Genomic DNA, 23663 nt, shown 5'->3' with positions numbered 1-23663 from the left:
GCATTTCATCTACTGCCGAAAAGATGTTTCTAACTAAAAAAATAAAAAGTCATAAAAATTTTAATATCATTTTTTATATTTATGATGTTATAAATAAGAGCTAAATCAGATGTAAACAATGACAGGGGACATCACCAAACAGGAAGGGTGGGTGGGTACCTTTGGCATGCTTCCACATGACTTTGGGAGGGGGGTAGCCATCCACGGAGCAGTTGAGGACCCCCGCCTTGCCATATATGCCATCCTGGTTGTTTGGCTGGACAACAAACCGTGGGGGCACTGAGGGGAGGGGGGTCAGTTCAGTAGGTTCTTTGTTACACTGTGTAGATGCATGCTAAATAACAACCAGCAACTGAAATTCACTCGTCCAGGCTGAGTATGGCTGTCTACTCTGTATAGCCAAAACTGAACTTATATCATGATAAAGGCTTGTCTTGAATTAATGAAAGGTCCTTTTGTGTCATGTTATTAAATCAATTAGAAGACATGTTCTATTATCATCATTATATCTCTTTCTTTCTGAATCGCCCTATTGATGTAGTAGCTTCTAACTCCTTCATACCTTCATACTTCTCCCTCTGTTCTTCATTCCTCCCTTTCTCCTCCCCAGTTCCCCACTTCCATTTTTCTTCCTATTACTCTTTTACCTCCTTCTTTTTCTCCTTCCATCCCTCTCTTACCAGTCACTACAAGTTGATGGATAATGCGGTTGTGTTGTGTGAAATCGCTGATAATGAAGATCTCATTTTGAATCTCAGATCTCTGTGCAAAGAGGATGTTTGATACATGGTGCATTTGCTTGGGCCTCAATTTAATTTGCATTTACTTCAACTATGGAATGCCTGTTGTGTGGGTTTACTAATTTACAAACAGGTCTGTCTGGCCATTTTGGGCCGTGAGTGTTTACTGGTGTGCGAGTTAAAATTCGTTTCTCTCACCGGTGACGATGAGCTGTCTCTCGGAGCTGACGGTGGCGGCGTCGTTGCTGGCGATGCAGGTGTAGTTGCCGTTGTGCTTCAGCGAGACCTTGGAGATCTGCAGGGAGCTCATGAACTCCTTGGTCTCGATGTCGACTCCTGAGGAGCCGGGCACGATCTCCTGCCCATCCTTGCGCCAGGTGATGCGGATGGGCATGTCACCCGACGACACCACGCAGGCGATGTACATCAGCTTCCCGATGGAGGTTGGCGGGAAGTCGAAGGGCTGGATCAGAGGTGGGACTGGGGTCAGGTGGGTGGAGCCAGAGAGGGGGCAAGGGGATATTTGGAAACATGGACGGGGGTGCGAGGTGGAGGGAGACCATGGCAGATGCATGGTTGAAGGAGGAGAGGGGAGATGGAGAAGGGTATTTGGTGATACGGGGGAAAGACAGACAATAGACAGGACCCAAGAATTTAGGAAAGGGGGGGTGATGAAGATTTGAAGGTGTGTTTAGGGGAAGGTTTGAGATAAAATATGAAGGATCAGGAGAAAATGGAAGCAATGGAGAAAGGGTGAGAGGGAGGGGTTGGGTTGGGATGGTGTGAGGCAGGCGGTTAGATGTGGGCAGAGGGAGGAAAAACAGAAAGAGAGGGTGCATGTTAACACCTCCACAGCCTGCTGGTGAATTAAGGAAACAGCGGTAGCCTGTTGTGTAAAGCTCTCCATGATCTGCAGTATACTCCTGGACCCTTGTGTCACTGTGCCCCCCATCCTCTCCAGCCCATAATAGCTGCTCTAATTAGAGCCCAATTGGCAGGGAGAATAATGCCGTTTCCATGGCAGCGGAGGTGTGGGGGGGGGGCTACAGCTGAGACATCTGGGGGATTTAATCTGGGGCTCGTTAGAATTCATCTAATTAAATCAACGACATGACAAGACAAGGACCACACCACACTGCTCACACTGTCCCCAAACACTGACAAATACACACATATTCTCCTAACAATCTGACACAAATACACACCATTCTGGCTATGTACCCCCTCACTCTGACACACACACATACACACACACACACACACACAGACACAGACACTTAAATAAACACACACAAACAGACACACCACTCACGCTATCCCCATTGTCTCTAATAAAAGCACACACACACGTGCGCAGACAATAACACACACACAGGCTCTGTAATTGACAAGTAGAAGAAATGGTACGCCTGGCCATTAATCCCCCTAATCAGGGCCCATTAGAGAGGTTCTTTCTTCCTCGATAATGGGGGTGAGACATGTGCACCTCCTGCACTCTGTCTGCTTACACACACACACACACACACACACACACACACACACACACACACACACCCCTGAGGTGACCTCTGATCTTGCTCCCAACACCTGGCAACACTTAATATATATGTGTGCGTGTATAGTAAAATAAGCCATTCTACTCCGATGCAAAAAAATATTGCACTTATAGACAGCCTGCTTTTCATGAATACGTTTAGAAATACCCCATGCCCTTAAAGGGCTTCAGTGGCTATTTTTGGTAATGATCATTATCAGGAATTGTGATTCAACAGCTTTTTAACATGAATTCTTTTTTCCATGAAGGACCTACTTTCTGAGGACATGCTCAAATATCAGAAATACAAATCTAAGAAAACAGCATGAGAGTAGCGTTGAAGAGGTGTGTGTTATACTAAGCCTATCTGCACAGTTATGTCCTGGTAGTCCTCCACCAGTGATAGGAGTCTGTGTTGGTAACCTTAATTCACATCAGTGACATGAAAAGACAAGTCATGCCTGCCGCTGTCAAAAGTTACATAATGTTAATATTATGTAAATAGACCGTCTGTGAGGAACACATTGTAATGAACTGTTCTTCTCACTGGAACCCTCATGTCATGCCCAATGCCCTAATCCAGACAAAGAAATCCAACCCATGAACCAATCAGAGGAGAGCATGGGGAGCGTCCAGTGAGGAACAGAACTCACCAACCTGAGTCGCCACTTAAAAGCAATTTTTTTCTTTGATATTTTTCATAGAGAATGAATGAATGAAGGGTCTATTAACAGAGCTCCACAATGTTAAAAGGAAACAAACTTTTGTGTGAGTAAAAAGTCAGGCAAGGGCAGCTCAAACGACCTTAAAATGACCTTACAAGCAGGTGCCCAGAGTGCTCCTGCAATGCGCTTAATACTTCGTAAGAGGAACAAATGTGAATTGCTCGTGGGTTATGGTGTGGGTCAGACACGTGGCGTGAGCTTTACGTGCACCTTCCTGGACTTGCAGCCCAGCCGCCCGGCGACCCCTGACCTTTGACGGTGACGTAGACGGTCTGGCTGATGGAGAGCTGCGGCTGGATGAGCACGCTGCAGACGTAGGCGCCCTCGTCCATGCCCTTCTGCACGTCGCTCAGCTTCAGCGTGCCGTTCTCGTACACCACCTGCCGGTGGTTGTCGGGCAGCAGGAGGGAGTCCTTGTACCACTTGATGGAGTAGTAGGGGTAGCCGATCACTCGGCAGTTGATGAAGGTGTTGCGGCCGGCCACGGCGGTGATGTTACGCATGGCGCGTATGCTGGGGGAGCCTGAGAGGGGGAGGAGAGGAAACGGAGACAAAGAGAGGAAGAGAGAGAGACAGAGAGATGGAAAGAGTGAGGAAAGAGAGTGAGACAGAGAGAGGGAGAGAGTGAGACAGAGAGATGGAGAGAGTGAGGAAGAGAGTGAGACAGAGAGAGGGAGAGGGGGGGGAGGGCGAGAGAGAGAGAGGGAGAGCAGGGAGAGTGGACAGAGAGAGGAACAGAGCAGGACAGACAAGGGGAGGAAAGTAGAGGAGGAGTGTGGAGGAAGATAAAGGAAGAACGGAGGGGAGAGGAGGGGGTTAGAATGCCCTCTCCCCCAATTGCATTTGTTCAGACTGTGAGTGCAGTGAGTGTGTGTGTGTGCGTGTGTGTGTGTGTGTGTGAGTGAGAGAGAGAGGGTGAGAATGTAAGAATGTGTGGGAGTTCAGTGTGCCCACAACACATTCCATTTCTCTATGATTGTACAGTATATACTGCATGTCAGTGACCTGGTACATGTGAGAATGCTCAGTGCAAACTTGAAGCAAACCTGAGTGGTAGCCAGGAAAGTCTGCCATCAATAGCAAATGCATGAGTTTATGTCAAAGGTAATCCTTCCACATATAAGGTTGTGTGATGCATCACTAGGGCAAAACTCAATAAGCACAGCAAATTCATATTCAATCAGGCCTGTATGGTGGGGTCATCTTACTGGCCCGGCCACATACACATCTACTCATGTTATGTCATACAGCTTTGATATGTGTATGCATTTCCACTGTAAGGCACATGTCACAGTTACAGCAATAATCACAATAACACCAATAATATTTCAGAGGAGAGGTAAGAACAGAAGCCCTGCGTGGGGCGGATTGCTAGATCAGGTGGAGAGAATCGCATTGTAGAGCTTCTTTGTGCTCCAACTCTTGGGGGACTCTACTTCTCTGCAGCACATCAATTGATGGAACCGTCCTTGATGCTTAATCAGTGTTCGGAGCACCGGTGCTCTGTCTGTGTTGCTGAAGCCTTGTCCATAGCACAGTCAAGACCGACTGACTGATCAGCACCCTTTCCGGGTGGTGTCTGGTGGTCCCAGGCTAGAGGCACAAGGGATCAATAACTGGCTGAAGGTCACTTTCACGGTTCGAGCAAAAACCCTAAGGAGCAAGAGCACCAGTCTGCAGGCCGAGTATCTGCACTATTGCTTGACTGTTTTCAATGACTGGTTCTATAAACGCTGCAGGGCAGTTGCCCTTGGTGACCAGGTTTGGCCCTGCCGTGTAATTGGGGGAGAGCTTGGCATCCAAGGACACGCCCCCTTTACTCACAAGGATTCTGTTCTTGCACCAAATGGGGAGACAAAAGAGAAGATGGAGAAAACGATCACGTGAAAGCAAATTGGGAACAATTATGACAATAACGCAACGGGGGGAGAATGCGGGGAGGACACGGCAGTGAGCAGGAAACAGGGACAGTACGTGAACGCAGTGACGGGGAAGGGACAGAAGCATGAAGAGAATGGCATGAGACAATGCAACAAGACAGGGTTCATGTATTAGCCAGACAACGGACTGAGAGGATGGAGGTCTGTATATATGGTAGAGAGAATGACAATAGTTTAGGATTGTGTGTATTCAAGAGAGGGAAAGAGAATGGCATGTGATGTGAGTGTGTGCTTGTGTGTGTGTGTGTGTGTGTGTGTGTGTGTGGGGGGGGGGGGGGGAGAGTGTGTGTGTATGTGTCCTTCTCTCTGCTCCCTCTGTCTCCTGTATCTCAGTGTGTGTTGGGCTTTGAAGTCCCAGCTCTGACAAGTGAGGCCCTGATGTATTATTAACAACTGCTGTCGCACTGTACCACACTGAGTCACACACCCATATACTCACAAACAAACACACACACACATACATATACACACACACATATATAAACACATACTCACGCTCACACTCAAGCACTCATATATAAACACACTCACTCACTGTCATTTTCATTCACTCAAAAGCAAACACACACATTCTCACATACACATAGTCACTCATAAACAAACACGATCACACCCGCATAGACGCTCCCTCCCTTACAAAGATATGCATACACAAAAATATACACTCATACACATGCAAACTCACTCATAAACTCACAGTAACACACACATATTCTTAAACAAAAACACACTCATATCTACACACACACACAACCACATACTCACTCCTGAACAAATGCTACCAGCCATGTATTCATGAACAAACAACCACATACACACACTGAGACACATTCACACAACTTATATTGTCACAAACAGGGCAATTTCACAATCCCACTTCTACACACATCCACACACAGACACCCAGCGGGAGTGAGTGGATCAGTGCGAGGCCATGTCAGTGGGCGTGTGTGTGGATCAGTGCGTGGCTGTGTCAGTGGGTGTGTGTGTGGATCAGTGCGTGGCTGTGTCAGTGCGTGTGTGTGGATCAGTGCGTGGCTGTGTCAGTGCGTGTGTGTGGATCAGTGCGTGGCTGTGTCAGTGGGTGTGTGTGTGGATCAGTGCGTGGCTGTGTCAGTGCGTGTGTGTGGATCAGTGCGTGGCTGTGTCAGTGCGTGTGTGTGGATCAGTGCGTGGCTGTGTCAGTGCGTGTGTGTGGATCAGTGTGAGGCTGTGTCAGTGCGTGTGTGTGGATCAGTGTGAGGCTGTGTCAGTGCGTGTGTGTGGATCAGTGCGTGGCTGTGTCAGTGCGTGTGTGTGGATCAGTGCGTGGCTGTGTCAGTGGGTGTGTGTGTGGATCAGTGCGTGGCTGTGTCAGTGCGTGTGTGTGGATCAGTGCGTGGCTGTGTCAGTGCGTGTGTGTGGATCAGTGCGTGGCTGTGTCAGTGCGTGTGTGTGGATCAGTGCGTGGCTGTGTCAGTGCGTGTGTGTGGATCAGTGCGTGGCTGTGTCAGTGCGTGTGTGTGGATCAGTGCGTGGCTGTGTCAGTGCGTGTGTGTGGATCAGTGCGCGGCCGTGTCAGTGGGCGTGTGTGTGGATCAGTGCGTGGCTGTGTCAGTGCGTGTGTGTGGATCAGTGCGTGGCTGTGTCAGTGCGTGTGTGTGGATCAGTGTGAGGCTGTGTCAGTGCGTGTGTGTGGATCAGTGTGAGGCTGTGTCAGTGCGTGTGTGTGGATCAGTGTGAGGCTGTGTCAGTGCGTGTGTGTGGATCAGTGCGTGGCTGTGTCAGTGGGCGTGTGTGTGGATCAGTGCGAGGCTGTGTCAGTGGGCGTGTGTGTGGATCAGTGCGTGGCTGTGTCAGTGCGTGTGTGTGGATCAGTGCGAGGCTGTGTCAGTGGGCGTGTGTGTGGATCAGTGCGTGGCTGTGTCAGTGCGTGTGTGTGGATCAGTGTGAGGCTGTGTCAGTGCGTGTGTGTGGATCAGTGTGAGGCTGTGTCAGTGCGTGTGTGTGGATCAGTGTGAGGCTGTGTCAGTGCGTGTGTGTGGATCAGTGTGAGGCTGTGTCAGTGCGTGTGTGTGGATCAGTGCGTGGCTGTGTCAGTGCGTGTGTGTGGATCAGTGCGTGGCTGTGTCAGTGGGCGTGTGTGTGGATCAGTGCGTGGCTGTGTCAGTGCGTGTGTGTGGATCAGTGCGAGGCTGTGTCAGTGGGCGTGTGTGTGGATCAGTGCGTGGCTGTGTCAGTGCGTGTGTGTGGATCAGTGCGAGGCTGTGTCAGTGCGTGTGTGTGGATCAGTGCGAGGCTGTGTCAGTGGGCGTGTGTGTGGATCAGTGCGTGGCTGTGTCAGTGCGTGTGTGTGGATCAGTGTGAGGCTGTGTCAGTGCGTGTGTGTGGATCAGTGTGAGGCTGTGTCAGTGCGTGTGTGTGGATCAGTGTGAGGCTGTGTCAGTGCGTGTGTGTGGATCAGTGCGTGGCTGTGTCAGTGGGCGTGTGTGTGGATCAGTGCGTGGCTGTGTCAGTGCGTGTGTGTGGATCAGTGCGTGGCTGTGTCAGTGCGTGTGTGTGGATCAGTGCGTGGCTGTGTCAGTGCGTGTGTGTGGATCAGTGCGTGGCTGTGTCAGTGGGCGTGTGTGTGGATCAGTGCGTGGCTGTGTCAGTGCGTGTGTGTGGATCAGTGCGTGGCTGTGTCAGTGCGTGTGTGTGGATCAGTGCGTGGCTGTGTCAGTGGGCGTGTGTGTGGATCAGTGCGTGGCTGTGTCAGTGCGTGTGTGTGGATCAGTGCGTGGCTGTGTCAGTGCGTGTGTGTGGATCAGTGTGAGGCTGTGTCAGTGCGTGTGTGTGGATCAGTGTGAGGCTGTGTCAGTGCGTGTGTGTGGATCAGTGCGTGGCTGTGTCAGTGGGTGTGTGTGTGGATCAGTGCGTGGCTGTGTCAGTGCGTGTGTGTGGATCAGTGCGTGGCTGTGTCAGTGCGTGTGTGTGGATCAGTGCGTGGCTGTGTCAGTGCGTGTGTGTGGATCAGTGTGAGGCTGTGTCAGTGCGTGTGTGTGGATCAGTGCGTGGCTGTGTCAGTGCGTGTGTGTGGATCAGTGTGAGGCTGTGTCAGTGCGTGTGTGTGGATCAGTGCGTGGCTGTGTCAGTGCGTGTGTGTGGATCAGTGTGAGGCTGTGTCAGTGCGTGTGTGTGGATCAGTGCGTGGCTGTGTCAGTGCGTGTGTGTGGATCAGTGTGAGGCTGTGTCAGTGCGTGTGTGTGGATCAGTGCGTGGCTGTGTCAGTGCGTGTGTGTGGATCAGTGTGAGGCTGTGTCAGTGCGTGTGTGTGGATCAGTGCGTGGCTGTGTCAGTGCGTGTGTGTGGATCAGTGCGTGGCTGTGTCAGTGCGTGTGTGTGGATCAGTGCGTGGCTGTGTCAGTGCGTGTGTGTGGATCAGTGTGAGGCTGTGTCAGTGCGTGTGTGTGGATCAGTGCGTGGCTGTGTCAGTGCGTGTGTGTGGATCAGTGTGAGGCTGTGTCAGTGCGTGTGTGTGGATCAGTGCGTGGCTGTGTCAGTGCGTGTGTGTGGATCAGTGCGAGGCCATGTCAGTGCGTGTGTGTGATTGGATCAGTGCGATGCCGTGTCAGTGCGTGTGTGTGGATCAGTGCGTGGCTGTGTCACTGCGTGTGTGACTGGATCAGTGCGAGGCTGTGTCAGTGTGTGTGTGAGTGGATCAGTGCACGGTCGTGTCAGTGGGTGTGTGAGTGGATCAGTGCGCGGCCATGTCAATGGGTGTGTGAGTGGATTAGTGCGAGGCCGTGTCAGTGTGTGTGTGTGAGTGGATCAGTGCGCGGCCATGTCAGTGGGTGTGTGAGTGGATCAGTGCGCGGCCATGTCAGTGGGTGTGTGAGTGGATCAGTGCGCGGCCATGTCAGTGGGTGTGTGAGTGGATCAGTGCGTGGCCGTGTCAGTGTGTGTGTGTGAGTGGATCAGTGTGAGGCTGTGTCAGTGTGTGTGTGATTGGATCAGTGCGAGGCCGTGTCAGTGTGTGTGTGTGAGTGGATCAGTGCGTGGCTGTGTCAGTGCGTGTGTGTGGATCAGTGCGTGGCTGTGTCAGTGCGTGTGTGAGTGGATCAGTGCGAGGCCGTGTCAGTGTGTGTGTGAGTGGATCAGTGCGCGGCCATGTCAGTGGGTGTGTGAGTGGATCAGTGCGTGGCCGTGTCAGTGTGTGTGTGTGAGTGGATCAGTGCGAGGCCGTGTCAGTGTGTGTGTGTGAGTGGATCAGTGCGCAGCCATGTCAGTGGGTGTGTGAGTGGATCAGTGCGTGGCCGTGTCAGTGTGTGTGTGTGAGTGGATCAGTGCGAGGCCGTGTCAGTGTGTGTGTGTGAGTGGATCAGTGCGCAGCCATGTCAGTGGGTGTGTGAGTGGATCAGTGCGAGGCCGTGTCAGTGTGTGTGTGTGAGTGGATCAGTGCGAGGCCGTGTCAGTGTGTGTGTGTGAGTGGATCAGTGCGCAGCCATGTCAGTGGGTGTGTGAGTGGATCAGTGCGAGGCCGTGTCAGTGTGTGTGTGTGAGTGGATCACTGCGTGGCCGTGTCTGTGGGTGTGTGAGTGGATCAGTGCGCGGCCATGTCAGTGGGTGTGTGAGTGGATCAGTGCGTGGCCGTGTCAGTGTGTGTGTGTGAGTGGATCAGTGCGTGGCCGTGTCAGTGTGTGTGTGTGAGTGGATCAGTGCGAGGCTGTGTCAGTGTGTGTGTGTGAGTGGATCAGTGCGAGCCCGTGTCAGTGGGTGTGTGAGTGGATCAGTGCAAGGCCGTGTCAGTGCATGTGTGACTGGATCAGTGCGAGGCCGTGTCAGTGCGTGTGGGAGTGGATCAGTGCGAGGCCGTGTCAGTGCGTGTGTGTGAGTGGATCAGTGCGAGGCCGTGTCAGTGGGTGTGTGAGTGGATCAGTGTGAGGCTGTGTCAGTGGGTGTGTGAGTGGATCAGTGTGAGGCTGTGTCAGTGGGTGTGTGACTGGATCAGTGCGAGGCCGTGTCAGTGGGTGTGTGAGTGGATCAGTGTGAGGCTGTGTCAGTGGGTGTGTGAGTGGATCAGTGTGAGGCTGTGTCAGTGCGTGTGTGAGGGGATCAGTGCGAGGCCATGTCAGTGGGTGTGTGACTGGATCAGTGCGAGGCCGTGTCAGTGGGTGTGTGAGTGGATCAGTGTGAGGCTGTGTCAGTGGGTGTGTGAGGGGATCAGTGCGAGGCTGTGTCAGTGTGTGTGTGTGAGTGGATCAGTGCGAGCCCGTGTCAGTGGGTGTGTGAGTGGATCAGTGCAAGGCCGTGTCAGTGCATGTGTGACTGGATCAGTGCGAGGCCGTGTCAGTGCGTGTGTGAGTGGATCAGTGCGAGGCCGTGTCAGTGCGTGTGTGTGAGTGGATCAGTGCGAGGCCGTGTCAGTGGGTGTGTGAGTGGATCAGTGTGAGGCTGTGTCAGTGGGTGTGTGAGTGGATCAGTGTGAGGCTGTGTCAGTGGGTGTGTGACTGGATCAGTGCGAGGCCGTGTCAGTGGGTGTGTGAGTGGATCAGTGTGAGGCTGTGTCAGTGGGTGTGTGAGTGGATCAGTGTGAGGCTGTGTCAGTGCGTGTGTGAGGGGATCAGTGCGAGGCCATGTCAGTGGGTGTGTGACTGGATCAGTGCGAGGCCGTGTCAGTGGGTGTGTGAGTGGATCAGTGTGAGGCTGTGTCAGTGGGTGTGTGAGTGGATCAGTGTGAGGCTGTGTCAGTGCGTGTGTGAGGGGATCAGTGCAAGGCCATGTCAGTGGGTGTGTGAATGGATCAGTACGAGGCCGTGTCAGTGGGTGTGTGAGTGGATCAGTGTGAGGCTGTGTCAGTGGGTGTGTGAGTGGATCAGTGTGAGGCTGTGTCAGTGTGTGTGTGTGAGTGGATCAGTGCGAGGCCATGTCAGTGGGTGTGTGACTGGATCAGTGCGAGGCCGTGTCAGTGGGTGTGTGAGTGGATCAGTGTGAGGCTGTGTCAGTGGGTGTGTGAGTGGATCAGTGTGAGGCTGTGTCAGTGTGTGTGTGTGAGTGGATCAGTGCGAGGCCATGTCAGTGGGTGTGTGACTGGATCAGTGCGAGGCCGTGTCAGTGGGTGTGTGAGTGGATCAGTGTGAGGCTGTGTCAGTGGGTGTGTGAATGGATCAGTACGAGGCTGTGTCAGTGGGTGTGTGAGTGGATCAGTACGAGGCTGTGTCAGTGGGTGTGTGAGTGGATCAGTGCGAGGCCGTGTCAGTGCGTGTGTGTGAGTGGATCAGTGCAAGGCCGTGTCAGTGCATGTGTGACTGGATCAGTGCGAGGCCGTGTCAGTGGGTGTGTGAGTGGATCAGTGTGAGGCTGTGTCAGTGGGTGTGTGAGTGGATCAGTACGAGGCTGTGTCAGTGGGTGTGTGAATGGATCAGTACGAGGCTGTGTCAGTGGGTGTGTGAGTGGATCAGTGTGAGGCTGTGTCAGTGGGTGTGTGAGTGGATCAGTGTGAGGCTGTGTCAGTGCGTGTGTGAGGGGATCAGTGCGAGGCCATGTCAGTGGGTGTGTGAGTGGATCAGTGCGAGGCCGTGTCAGTGCGTGTGTGAGTGGATCAGTGCGAGGCCGTGTCAGTGCGTGTGTGAGTGGATCAGTGCGAGGCCGTGTCAGTGCATGTGTGACTGGATCAGTGCGAGGCCGTGTCAGTGGGTGTGTGAGTGGATCAGTGTGAGGCTGTGTCAGTGGGTGTGTGAATGGATCAGTACGAGGCTGTGTCAGTGGGTGTGTGAGTGGATCAGTGTGAGGCTGTGTCAGTGGGTGTGTGAGTGGATCAGTGTGAGGCTGTGTCAGTGGGTGTGTGAATGGATCAGTACGAGGCTGTGTCAGTGGGTGTGTGAGTGGATCAGTACGAGGCCGTGTCAGTGCGTGTGTGTGAGTGGATCAGTGCGAGGCTGTGTCAGTGGGTGTGTGAGTGGATCAGTACGAGGCCGTGTCAGTGCGTGTGTGTGAGTGGATCAGTGCGAGGCTGTGTCAGTGGGTGTGTGAGTGGATCAGTACGAGGCTGTGTCAGTGCGTGTGTGAGGGGATCAGTGCGAGGCTGTGTCAGTGGGTGTGTGAGTGGATCAGTGCGAGGCTGTGTCAGTGGGTGTGTGAGTGGATCAGTACGAGGCTGTGTCAGTGCGTGTGTGAGGGGATCAGTACGAGGCTGTGTCAGTGCGTGTGTGAGGGGATCAGTGCGAGGCTGTGTCAGTTAGTATTACTGCTCTGACTGGTAAGTCCCTGGCACTTGAGCTGCTTCTCACTCTACTGATTGTCCTGGCATCCCTCCTTACAGCAGGTGGGCATGTCACAACCGAGGATCATCGAGTGCGAGAGAGAGAGAGAGAGAGAGAGAGAGATGGACAGAGGGAGAGGAAGAGAGGGGGAGAGTGCAGGGGCGTGTCGGCGCGGCGTGCCCGCGAGCGGGGCAGTGATACAGGCTTCCTGTCACAGCCGGTCTTTGTCTCATGCGTCCCCCTTGCTCGTCACAGAGACAGCGATATCACCGAAGCTGTCACCGGGGCTCACCTTCACTCCTTCTGACAGTGCGCCGCCTGCTCCCACTCTCCTCTCCTCTGTCCCCCGCTATGTCCCTCACCGTCTGTCTCCCCCCCCACTCTCCAAGTCTCTCTCCCACCCTCTTTTTTCAATCTCTATCTTTCACGCTCAGTCGCTCACTGTCACCATCTCTGTTTCCTCTCTGTCTCTTTGTCTCTCTGCCTGTGTTTCACCCATTCCCCCCATCTTTCCTTGTCCACTTCCCTCTGTCTCGCCCCCACTGACTCCTTCTCTTTCTGCCCATCCTCCACCTCTCTCCTCTCCTCTCATCCTCCCGTTCTGTCCCTGTTCGGTATCCTTGTTTCCCCAACACCTCTGTCTGCTTTCTGCAATGCTGTACTGTGGAGCAGGGCTGTTGTGCTGTGTGTGTGTGTGTGTGTGTGTGTGTGGGTGTATATCTGTGCATGTGTGTATGTGTCTGTGCGTGTGTGTGTGTGTGTGTATGTGTGTGTATGTCTGTGCATGTGTGTGTGTGTATGTGTGAGTTTGTGTGTGTGTGTGTATGTGTGTGTGTGTGTATATCTGTGCATGTGTGTGTGTGTGTGTATGTGTGTGTGTATCTGTGCATGTGTGTGTGTGTATGTGTGTGTATGTGTGTGTATGTCTGTGCATGTGTGTGTGTATGTGTGAGTTTGTGTGCGTGTGTGTGTGTGTATGTGTGTATGCATATGTGTGTGTGCGTGTGTGTGTGTGTGTGTGTGTGTGTGTGTGTGAGTGTGTGTGTGTGTGTGTCTGTGCATGTGTGTGTGTGTGTATGTGTGTATGTGTGTATGCATATGTGTGTGTGTGCGTGTGTGTATGTGTGTTTGCATATGTGTGTGTGCGTGTGTATGTGTGTGTGCGTGTGTATGTGTGTGTATGTGTGTGTCTGTGCGTGTGTGTGTGTCTGTGTGTGTTCTGTTCTCTCTGTGTTCCTCCTCCCCTCTCTTGCTCCGCATGAGCGCTAGCCAGTGTGCTGATTCATAGTCCTGGGCCCTGGTGCACTGTCCATGGTACTGACCATCTCAGCTCCAGAGAGCAGACAGGCACCAAAGCTGGGAGTGAGACAGACACAGACCAGCATATGGTGGGAGGGGGTCCAAACAAAATCCCAAAGCAGAACTCAGGGGAGGAAGAAACAGCCGTGGAGACAAGGAGGAAGGAAGGTGGAGAGAGAGAAAAAGAACTCTAGGGGAGAGATGGAATGAATGAAGAGGAGGAAGATGCAGGGGGCAGAGTGGAAGGTGGGGAGTCGAGAGGAGGAGACAGAGGGTGAAGTCGAACAGACATCCCCACCCCTTCCCCCTCCCACAGCCTCCACCCCCACCCTCCACACCACAGCGAGACACACACACACACACCCACACCCACACACACACACACAAACAGTTTGGGGTTAGCATCGGAAGGTGGGGGTGGGGTGGGGTGGGATGGGGGAGGGGAGAACCCTACGGCCGATATTGAAAAGTAGACAGGCACCTCTTACGTTTATGCGCGCTTGGTACTCGGCGCTACCGGCGGAGTTGCGAGCGGCGCAGCGGTACACGCCCCCGTCGCGGATCTGTGGGCTGCTGACGTTGACGTGCGACACCGTGCTGCCGTCCGACAGCGTGTACTGGCTGGCCCGGTGGGCCGAGTCCCGCACCACCGGCTCGTCGTCCAGCGTCCAGGTGATGGTGGGCGGTGGCGCCCCCTTGGCCGCGCACATGAGCGAGAAGGGCTCGCCCGGGGCCACCACCCGCTCGCTGAAGGAGGCCACGATGCGGGGCGTCCCGTCTGCGGAGGGGGACAGAGAGGGGGGGGGGGACCGGGTACCCAGCCCTGAGTTCAGATGCTCTACAAGCCGCGAGCGCGTACATTGCCTCAATTCAACAGTCGTTCCCCTGGTAACTGCTTGGGCCTGAAGCACGGCGCCTTTCACCTATATGGGCAATATTGTCATAATAGCTTGTCTCCATCTTATAAATGTGTAATGCGCTTTCACTCTCTCCAGCTATTCCTGGGCTTCTTGCAGATGGACTGCTGCAAATCCCTAATAAGTCCCTTTCCGCGCATAAAAGCAAAATGCCTTTGCCAATAAGCGCTCTCCTTCGGCCTCTGCCCATTCCTTCTCCTCTTGTGTGTCTCTCACACCTTGTGGCCATGGGTCTCTTTACCTCTGCTCACCACCTCTCTCCTTTCCAACCCCTTTTCCTCCATATCTTAACTCATGACCCTTTCCGTATCCTTCCTTTCAACTAATGCCCTTCCCTTCTATCCCCTTATAAAGGGCCCTTCCTCCCTCCCCCCTTGAAAAGGCCCTCCCCCTCTATCCCCTCTTCCCCACTTCACGCCTTAAGGTTAACTGTTTAAGGTTCTTGCAGTGCGGTGCTGTCTCTTAATCGTATCCTATCCCTCCTGTTCCCATGTTGAGTACCCCGCCCCCTGCCTCCTCACCTTCCAGCAGGATAATGGAGAAGTCCTGGGCGGTCTGGCCCTTGCGGGTGGCGAAGCACTGGTAGGCGCCCGAGTGCCTCTTCTGGGCGGCGGTGATGAACAGGGTCTCGTTGTGGGCCCCCTGGATGGAGAAGTGCTGGTCGGGGGTGACGGGCTCGGTGTTGCGGAACCAGGTGACGGTGAACTCCGGCGAGCCCTGCACGGCGCAGGTGAGGATGACGGTGCTGCTGATGCCCGTCTTCAGGTTCTTGGGGGAGAGGGTCACGCGCAGGGGGTCTGGGGGGCAGGGGAGGAGAGACCCAGTCAGATCCAGACAGATAGGTCATGTGACCAATGGGGGGGGGGGGGGGGTGACTGTAAATGTTCTCTATTGACAGGGGGGCTTCTGCATCAGTTGTTGCTGGGTCACTGGGGCGAAAACGCCAAAGAAATATCTCTGGTAAGGCTCACCTAACATGAGAGTGAATATAAGAGTGTGCATGAGTGTATAAAATTGTCTGTGTGTGTGTGTGTGTGTGTGAGAGTGTGTATGTGAGTGCATGAAGTTGTACTGGTATATTTGTGAGTATGGCTGTGTTTGTGTGTGTGTCCGTGTGTGTGTATGTGTGTATCCGTGTCCGTGTGTGTGTGTGTGTGTGTGTGTGTGTGTGTGTGTGTCCGTGTGTGTGTGTGTGTGTGTGTGTGTGTGTGTGTGTGTGTGTGTGTCCGTGTGTGTCCGTGTGTGTCCGTGTGTGTGTCCATGTGTGTGTGTGTGTGTGTGTGTAAATGTCAGTGAGCAATAAGGCAGCTGGTGTTGGGTGCTGGGGGCAGTGCTGTTCGCCCCCCTACATGTCCTGTCAGAGTCAGTGTGTATGTGTGGCCATGATGTGCCCACTGGCCAAGTACCCTCTCGCTCTCCCTCTCTCCCTCTCCCTCGATCTCCCTCTGTCTCCCTCTCTCTGCCTCTCTGCCCCTCTCCCTCCCATTTCGTTCCTCTCTCTCTCACTCACTCCCCTGCTCCCCCCGTCCAGTCTCTCTCCCTCCCCCTTTCCCTTATTAAACAGATTTTTTACATTGCTCAGAAAATGGTGCGGATATCTTGGGGGAGATTTTACATGAGGGATGTTAATTTTTAGACCAAAACATGAATTCTCAAAATGGCATAAGATCTGTTTGATGAACTATTTGTCCAGTCAGGCTAAAATGGCAACGTCGGTATCTGGGCAGAATAAGCTTCAAAGTGGTAGATTCTATCATGGCTTTGAAGAGTTTAGTCTCTTAGTGTTTAAAAAACATGGTAATGTATATTTTTCTCTCCCCCTCCCCACTTCTCTCTGTCTCCTTCTCTCTCACTTCCTTCTCACACACATGAAGTCTGTGTGAACATTTTCTTTGCCAGCTCTCTTTGCTAAATTCGCTCTCTCCTTCTGCCACCTCCAGTCACGGTCCTGGAGACATAGACAGGGGGTGGCGGGCGCACAAAGAGCACTGTCCTGCCACGTCGCCGTGACGACCACCCATCAGGATCCTGATCCGACCGGGCGCAGGAGATTACCGTCCTCTGAGTTCAAGCTCAAATTCAAACGCGGCGGGCCCGCGCCAGGGGCGACAAGGGGGCGACGTGGGTTACATCAGTGCCAAAGCCCCTAGAACACAGCCTTGACCCCCAGTGACACGTCGCTCTGTCCCTCCTTCTCTCCAATCTCCACTCTCCTCACTACGCCAAGCCAGCGTCCGACAGGACGGCGGCACATGAGCGTATCATAGAGAGGAACAACACCGAAAAACAACAGCTGGCCGAGTTTCAGAAATGGTGACACTCGTTCATAAAGCATGAATATTCTATTACTCTGCTGACGATTATGGAGCAAACGCATTTCAAACTGTCATCTGTGAGCTGGGGAATTCACGTGACAGGCATATGGAGGTGCAATCCACAAAAATGTTTTCAGATTCCAACAAATGATACCTCTATTTGAAAGGCAGGGTACCATGGGGATTTGATTCAGTGTTCTGGTAGAGTTGGACATAAATGCAAATAACATCCATTCATCAGCTCCTCATCTTTTACCCCAGCCCTGGTCCTGGTATTCCTGCCAAGTTCCTCATCCATTTCTCCCTTCATCCTGTCTTTTTTCACCCCTCCCTCTTCCTGTCTCCTTCCCTCTCTCTGTTGAGCTCTTCATACCCACTTTTCATCTGACTTCCCTCCTTTTCTCTCTACCTCCCTCCCCTCATTTCAGCATCTCACATTCTCACACTCTCCTCCTGTTCTCCCTCTGCACGTACCCTCCTCTTTCCCTCCCTCGTTCTTTTGCCTCCTCTCCCCCCACTCTCTGCCACATCTCCCTCTCGCCCTCCTTCCACCCTTCCTCACCGATGACGTTGAGGTGGCCGGTCACCTCCTTGGAGCCGAAGCTGTTGGTGACCTCGCAGATATAGTTGCCGCTGTCCTCGAGCCGCAGGTCGCTGACAGTCAGGCCGGTCAGGCGCCGCGTCCAGCGGGAGTCGGCGGGCAGCGGCCGGCCGTCCTTCAGCCAGCGGATGGTGGGGTTGGGGTACCCCGAGGCGATGCAGGGCAGCTCCACGCTGCGCCCCGCCTGCACCTCCCCCGACTGGAAGCTGTCCAGGATGGAGGGGGTGGACTCCGTAGGGTCTGTGGGGGTGTGGCCAAATGGCGGTGGGGACAACGGGGGCACAGAGGTCAAAGGTCGAACTTTTCACCAACAGGCCTATTGGCAGATCAATTAAAACCTCTTTGCTTTTCATTCTCTCTGTCTCTGTCATGCACACACACACACACACACACACACGCACACACGCACGCACGCACACGCACACACACACACACACACACACGCACACACGCACACAACGCACGCACGCACACACACTCACCCAGCACAGAGAGCCTGGCCCCATTGCTCTGCCTGGTCTCTCCGCTGTACTTGTGCTTGGTGATGCAGCGGTAGGTGGAGAGGGCGTCCTCCTTCTGCACGTCCGATATGTACAGGGCACCGTAGGACGTCAGGAAGAACCTGTTACCTGCGGCACACGGAGACAAAGAGAAGCCATGAGCGAACGAATCTCCAACGGCGTATCAGTCAGAGACGTGAAAACAGTGACCAGCGAATCACGACTGTGAGTGACAGCGACAAGAGCCTGTGAACAGAGGAAGGCAGACTTGACCCCGCCCCTGTATTTAGTGCAGTTTTTTGTTTGTATCTAGGACATTGTGTGCTTCCATGGGGCTAGGGCTGGGTGTGCGGTCAGGGGACTGGGCCATATTTCGGGGCTCTTAATTGGGTCACATCAGCCTGCTCTAGCTGACATCCTGTAGCAGTCAAATGAAGGAAAGACATTTCTGAGGTGCATATGGGCCCTGCTTTGACCACCACTGGATGATAAATCAAGACTGACACGGGAAATGATGAACAGAATGAGAAAACATTAGTAAATACCCAAGTAAGAGTAAACTAAATCAAATTAACTGGGAGAATATAAGATCTACCACACACACACACACACACACACACACACACACACACACACACACATTATGCGCTGTCCACTTGATGATTGATGCCAGTAAAGTAGGTGTCAGGGGGTGAGACGGCGAGGTTAACTGTTCATATTTTATGTGCATGTTATTGGAATGCTATATTACTGTCATGTTCATCTCACCTAAGTGTGTTCTGGGGCAACCTCAGATTTATCACCATGTCAATAAATATGTCTGTGACCCTGTGTGTGTGTGTGTGTGTGCGTGCATGCGTGTGTGCATGCGCGTGTGTATGTGTGTGTGCATGCGCATGTGTGTGTGTATGTGTGTGTCTGTCTGTGTGTGCGTGTGTGTCTGCGTGCATGCGTGTGCATGCGCATGTGTATGTGTGTGTGCATGCGCATGTGTGTGTGTGTGTATGTGTGTGTGTATGTGTGTGTGTGTGTGTGTGTGTATGCGCGTGTGTGTGTGTGTCTGTGCCTGTGTGTGTGTGTGTGTGTGTGTGTGCGCGTACGCATGTATTTACACCGTGTTTGCTTAGCACACACTCTTATCCGGAGCAACGTACATATTTACATTTTATCCATTTGTACAGCTGGATATTTTACTGAGGCAATTTAGGTTAAGCACCAGATTAAGCCAAAAACACAACAGCAGCACTTCACCCATGAATCAAACCCACAACATTTGGATTATGAGCACAGCTCCTGGCCACCATACCACGCTAGCATACAATGCCCAGTTGCCCTAGAAAATGGCGCCTGCTTCTCCAAAGGATGAAATATTCATGCAAATTCGTTTAAATCAGGTCAATTCTATAGCTAATGATGACTACAAGAACTATGTGTAAATACAAGGAGGAAATGGCAAAGCACAAAGCCATTTGCCCACACCCTCTAACAATACATTTCAGGCTGTGATTATTTTTTATCTTCTGCAAACTGTAACATTGTATTTCCACTAAAAGCTCAAATAAAATGAAATATGCGGTGCTGAAAAAAATGAGTGTTTTGATTCAGTGTTTTGGCACCGCAGTTGCGCCCTCGAGCAAAGCACTTCACTCCGGTCGTCACGGTAAAACCCAGCGGTCTGAGCGTATTCTGAGCGTCTGCCCCGCGGAAGAATAACGGTGTTGTCGTCAGCGGCAGCGCGGCACTCGGAAGAGGAAGAGGAGAAGCGAGGCAGGGGAGGGGGGGCCGGGGGTTCGGGAAGGACCGGTGACGTCGGGGACAATAACAGCGGTAATAAAGTGTGTCAGTGTGTGAGCATGGCCGGGATTGTGTTGGTTGAGTGGGTGCCCTAGTTTCTCGCTGTGGCAATCTGGACTGTCCTCGCTGTGTAACGGCAGAGACAGAGTGACCGAGGCAGTTTGCCATTGTAATGTTGGAATCTTAGCTGTGGACAGATTTGCTGCATGCACACACACACACACACACACACACACACACACACACACACACACACACACACACACACACACACACACAGCACAACAGAGACACAGTGTATGAGTGTGGGTGTGTGTGTATGTGTGCATGTCTGTACGTGTTTGAGAGTGTGAGCACATACTGTATCTATGTGTTGTCTGTATGTATCTGTGTGTGTGTTTAGGGGTTTGTGCGTTGCAGTGCATGCGTCTGCATGTGCCTGTGTGAGTGTGCGTGCATATCTATTTATATCTGTATGTGAGTGTGTGTATTTGTGCGTGTTTATATGCATGTGTGAATGTGTGAATCTATGCATGTTTATATGCATGTGTACGTGAGTGTGTGTATGTGTGTACATAAGCACATGCGAGTGTGTGTATCATACAGGTAGTGTGGAGTGTGTGCATGTGTGTGGCTGTGTATGTGAGTAGGGAGACCCCGGCACGCAGGCAGCAGGGAGATAGTGCCCCAGCGACGGGGGTGAACGATGGCGATCAATGCTCTTTATGGCCGCGGCTCCATCCAGCACAGATTTATTAAAAGGGAGAGGATAGGCCTGGATCCCTGACCCACACAGACACTTCATCACACTAACAAGCTCCTGGACTGCCTGCACGTCCACATGTCTCACACACACCGCTACACACACACACACACGCACGAATGCACACACACAAGTATATATATCCACACACATGCACACACACGTGTGTACACATGAACATACACACAGACACACACTGGAATGTACTGAATCTGCACATTTTATTTACATTTATTTATTTATTTATTTAGCAGATGAACATGCACCCTAATGTTCACTCATACCAATTGCTCACATGGACACAGAGATATGCACTTACACAAAAGCAAACTAAGAACATAGTAGATATAACATGCACAATTCACACTTAAAGTTGCCGCTGTAGAAGCTACTGTAACATATGCCATTACTCATGGTGTAAGAATGCTACTTCTGTTAATACAACATCCATTTCTTTACATGCAGGTATGGCCAGCTTCACCTTGAACCTCAGTGGCAGTTTCAGTCGGTCCCAGTCAGTCCCTTCCGGTCCCAGTCCATCCCAGCCATTCTCAGACTCTGTCAGTCTCAATCAGTCTGTGCCAGCCTCTGTCTGTCTCTTTCAGTCTCAGTCCATTTATGGCAGTCTCAGTTCATACTAATCTCAGTTCATCTCTGGTAGTCTCGCCCTCTGCCAGCATCTGTCTCTCTCCGTCAGTCTCAGTCACAGTCAGCCTCAGTATCTGATTGAGTCTCCATCAGTTTCTGTTTGTTTCTGTCTAACTTACAGGCAAAGGCACAGTTAGCCTCAGTTTTGTGTCAGTCTCCACCAGTTCCATCAGTCTGAGAGAGTCCGAGAGTGTTTCAGTTACTCTTAGTCTCAGAAACAGAAATCCACTCACCGGACTGAAAAGAGACCAATCCGCTCGGCTAAACCCAGGGAATTGTGAGAGAGCTAGCCTTTTCTGGAAGCAGTTTTTTCCATACATTTTGAACCAAAATGGTCATTTCAATTTGTGTGAAGATCCTAAACCCCAAACATCATTTCACCCTCTGTTCAGCACCTGACTCCTACCCCAGATTCACAGGAAGGGGCAGCTGTCCCTCTTCCAAAACACCCAAAAACGCCCTGAAGGACACGAAAGGGCTGCTCTGTAAACCTCCCATGAGAGGCCCACAGCCCAGCGTCATCTTAGTGTTCAATTAGGTCAGGGATAATCTTAGCTGTTGCGTCTCCCATCCCTACAGAGCAGCAAAGCAGTGCTTTCTATTAATGGGGCTGGACAGTAAGGGAGTGCGTTTCTATTTCTGGTCGGTCTTTGAGGAAGCCCAAGTGCCAAGGTTCTGCCACTCCAACCTTGAGCAAAACCAATGCATTATGGGATACCAGAAATGTAGAAGCCTAAGTCCTATTTTATAAGCAGCAAAAGATTCCCATCTCATCATTGACTACCTTCATTCAGGTTGATGAAGCGAAAGATGGGAGATTTTACAAATGGTGAGAATCCAGAGTCCATGAATTTAGCCTTCCTCCTCCTCATCATCCTCACAACTAAGACTGTAGTCCAAGCCAGACTCTTAATGTCTGCTCACGGACCTCTGATCAGTGCTACACAATCCTACGCCCACCTGCCCTGCACCCAGAGTAACACCACCCTCTGATCTGACACCAGTGCTTCTGGGGTGCTTCTGGGGGAAGAAGGGAGCAAGGGAAGTAGAAAGTGGGGGAGCCTGTTTTTAGGAAAGTGCCCATGGCTTTGGAATGCATTAAAAAGGAGCTAACGCTGCTGTGTTAGCGCAGGGCTAAGGGCTGTTAATGCTCTGATTTAACCGGTTTCACTCTTGCCTCTGTTGCAGTGCAGTTCATGTGTGAGAGGGTGGGGTGAGAGAGGTTGGGGGGGGGGGGGGGTTGTACGTGCTGAGCGTGGGGCTATAATTTCAGCGACGGCCTTTGTTCCGACCTGGGAATTAAATCCTACAGGATAATGTGCACTTGGCGAGTTTAACCCCCTACAACAGCGCCGCTGCCCTGTCACAACACTTCAGAGTGCCAGAGAGGAGCAAGCCGTCACCCGCGAGAGTGGAAGGTGAGAGGAGGAGAAAGAGAGGGAGAGGAAGGCTCGAGCGAGCAGATGTGGGAGCAGGGTGAGAGAGAAAGAGAGAAAAAGAGAGAGAAGGAGAGAGAGAGAAAGAGAGAAAGAGATAGGTCCTCCCTTTCACCACAGTCTACACACATCTACTCCTCCATCCAGCTGTAGTCACCTCCTCTGCTCCTCCCCTCCACCTCCTCTCTCCCTCTCTCCTCACCCTGTTCACTCTGACTGCTAGCAGATCGCCGACACCGAGGAGTGTAAGACGATCATGTGTTGTTCCCATCTCTGTGACGGAGGCACTATCTCTCCCTCTTTCCCCCCTCACTCTGTTGTTAAGCTGTGTGGCAGACAGAGTGAAATATTAATTACTAAATCACTCTATTCCCTCTCTCTCTGTCTGTCCCCCCCAGCAGCTCTCTCTCTCTCCCTCTCTCTCTCTCTCTCTGCTGAGTTCAGCCTTTTTGTTATCCTGACTTTGTCCTTTATTCCTGCGTTTCAATCCTTCTTTTCTCTCTTCCCGGCATTTTTGTTTCTTTATAGTTTGAAGGCTTTTTTATATTGTCAGTCATATACAGGAGTCTGTCTCCATGCCTGAGACAGTGTATGTTTTTGTGTATGCGTGTGTGTGTGTGTGTTTGCATGTGACCGTGTGTGTGTGTGAGAGAGGGAGAGTGTGAGTGTATGTGCGTGTGTTTGTGTGTGTGTGTCTATTTGTAAGTGAGAGCATGTTGAGTGTATGTGTGTATCTGTGTGAGAGTAAGAGAGAGAGTATGTGTGTGTAAGAGGGAGCATGTGTGTGTTGTGTCCCGCAGACTTCAACTCCTCCACTCCCTGCACACCCCTAGTAGCTCTGACAGGCTGCTCTGGGCAGGGTATGACTACAGAGATGGACAGAAGAAGTTTCCCAAAATGTTGGCGACCACCCAACCCTAACTGAACAAGACATCACTGAGTCATATCGGTAGGAAGGAAAAATAAACGGGGGGTTGGTGTTTTGGGAAGCGGTGACTGGACATGAGGAGGGAGAGGTAGCAAAAGAGAGGAGGAGGGCATGGAGATGGTGATAGAGCTTAGAGACAGTAAGATCAAGGAAGCTGAGATGCATATCGGCAGGGGTGCAAAAACACCCCTTTAACTTCCTGGGCATCTCGCTTCAGCAGTAATCAACTCCAGTCACTTGTGCTCCTGGAATCCTGGAGACTCCAGTGTTAGGGAGGAAAGGGTCGTGAGCTGTGAGGTCTGT

The 23663-nt window shown here is 52.1% G+C and overlaps 1 protein-coding gene across 4 annotated transcripts in view; it reads right to left on the bottom strand.

Moving 5' to 3' along the window:
* Positions 1 to 23663, bottom strand: part of LOC118782807 (Down syndrome cell adhesion molecule-like protein 1 homolog) — a 110671-nt gene that overhangs the window by 26271 nt on the left and 60737 nt on the right. For 3 of the 4 annotated variants that reach the window (XM_036536374.1, XM_036536375.1, XM_036536376.1), the window contains exons 4-10: positions 17774 to 17920; positions 17253 to 17531; positions 14897 to 15172; positions 13940 to 14236; positions 3250 to 3522; positions 939 to 1220; positions 160 to 279 (exon numbers count right to left, since the gene is read on the bottom strand). In XM_036536374.1, the coding sequence (XP_036392267.1) occupies positions 160 to 279; positions 939 to 1220; positions 3250 to 3522; positions 13940 to 14236; positions 14897 to 15172; positions 17253 to 17531; positions 17774 to 17920 (1674 nt within the window). Of the gene's footprint in view, positions 1 to 159; positions 280 to 938; positions 1221 to 3249; positions 3523 to 13939; positions 14237 to 14896; positions 15173 to 17252; positions 17532 to 17773; positions 17921 to 23663 lie in introns of those variants that run through there. The other variant, XM_036536373.1, reaches the window with a different exon arrangement.

Source organism: Megalops cyprinoides, chromosome 9, assembly GCF_013368585.1.
Source record: "Megalops cyprinoides isolate fMegCyp1 chromosome 9, fMegCyp1.pri, whole genome shotgun sequence".
In the NCBI taxonomy this organism is placed as follows: Eukaryota; Metazoa; Chordata; class Actinopteri; order Elopiformes; family Megalopidae; genus Megalops; species Megalops cyprinoides.
The sequence above is the reverse complement of the archived record's forward strand: the minus strand, read 5'-3'. Positions and strand labels throughout refer to the sequence as shown.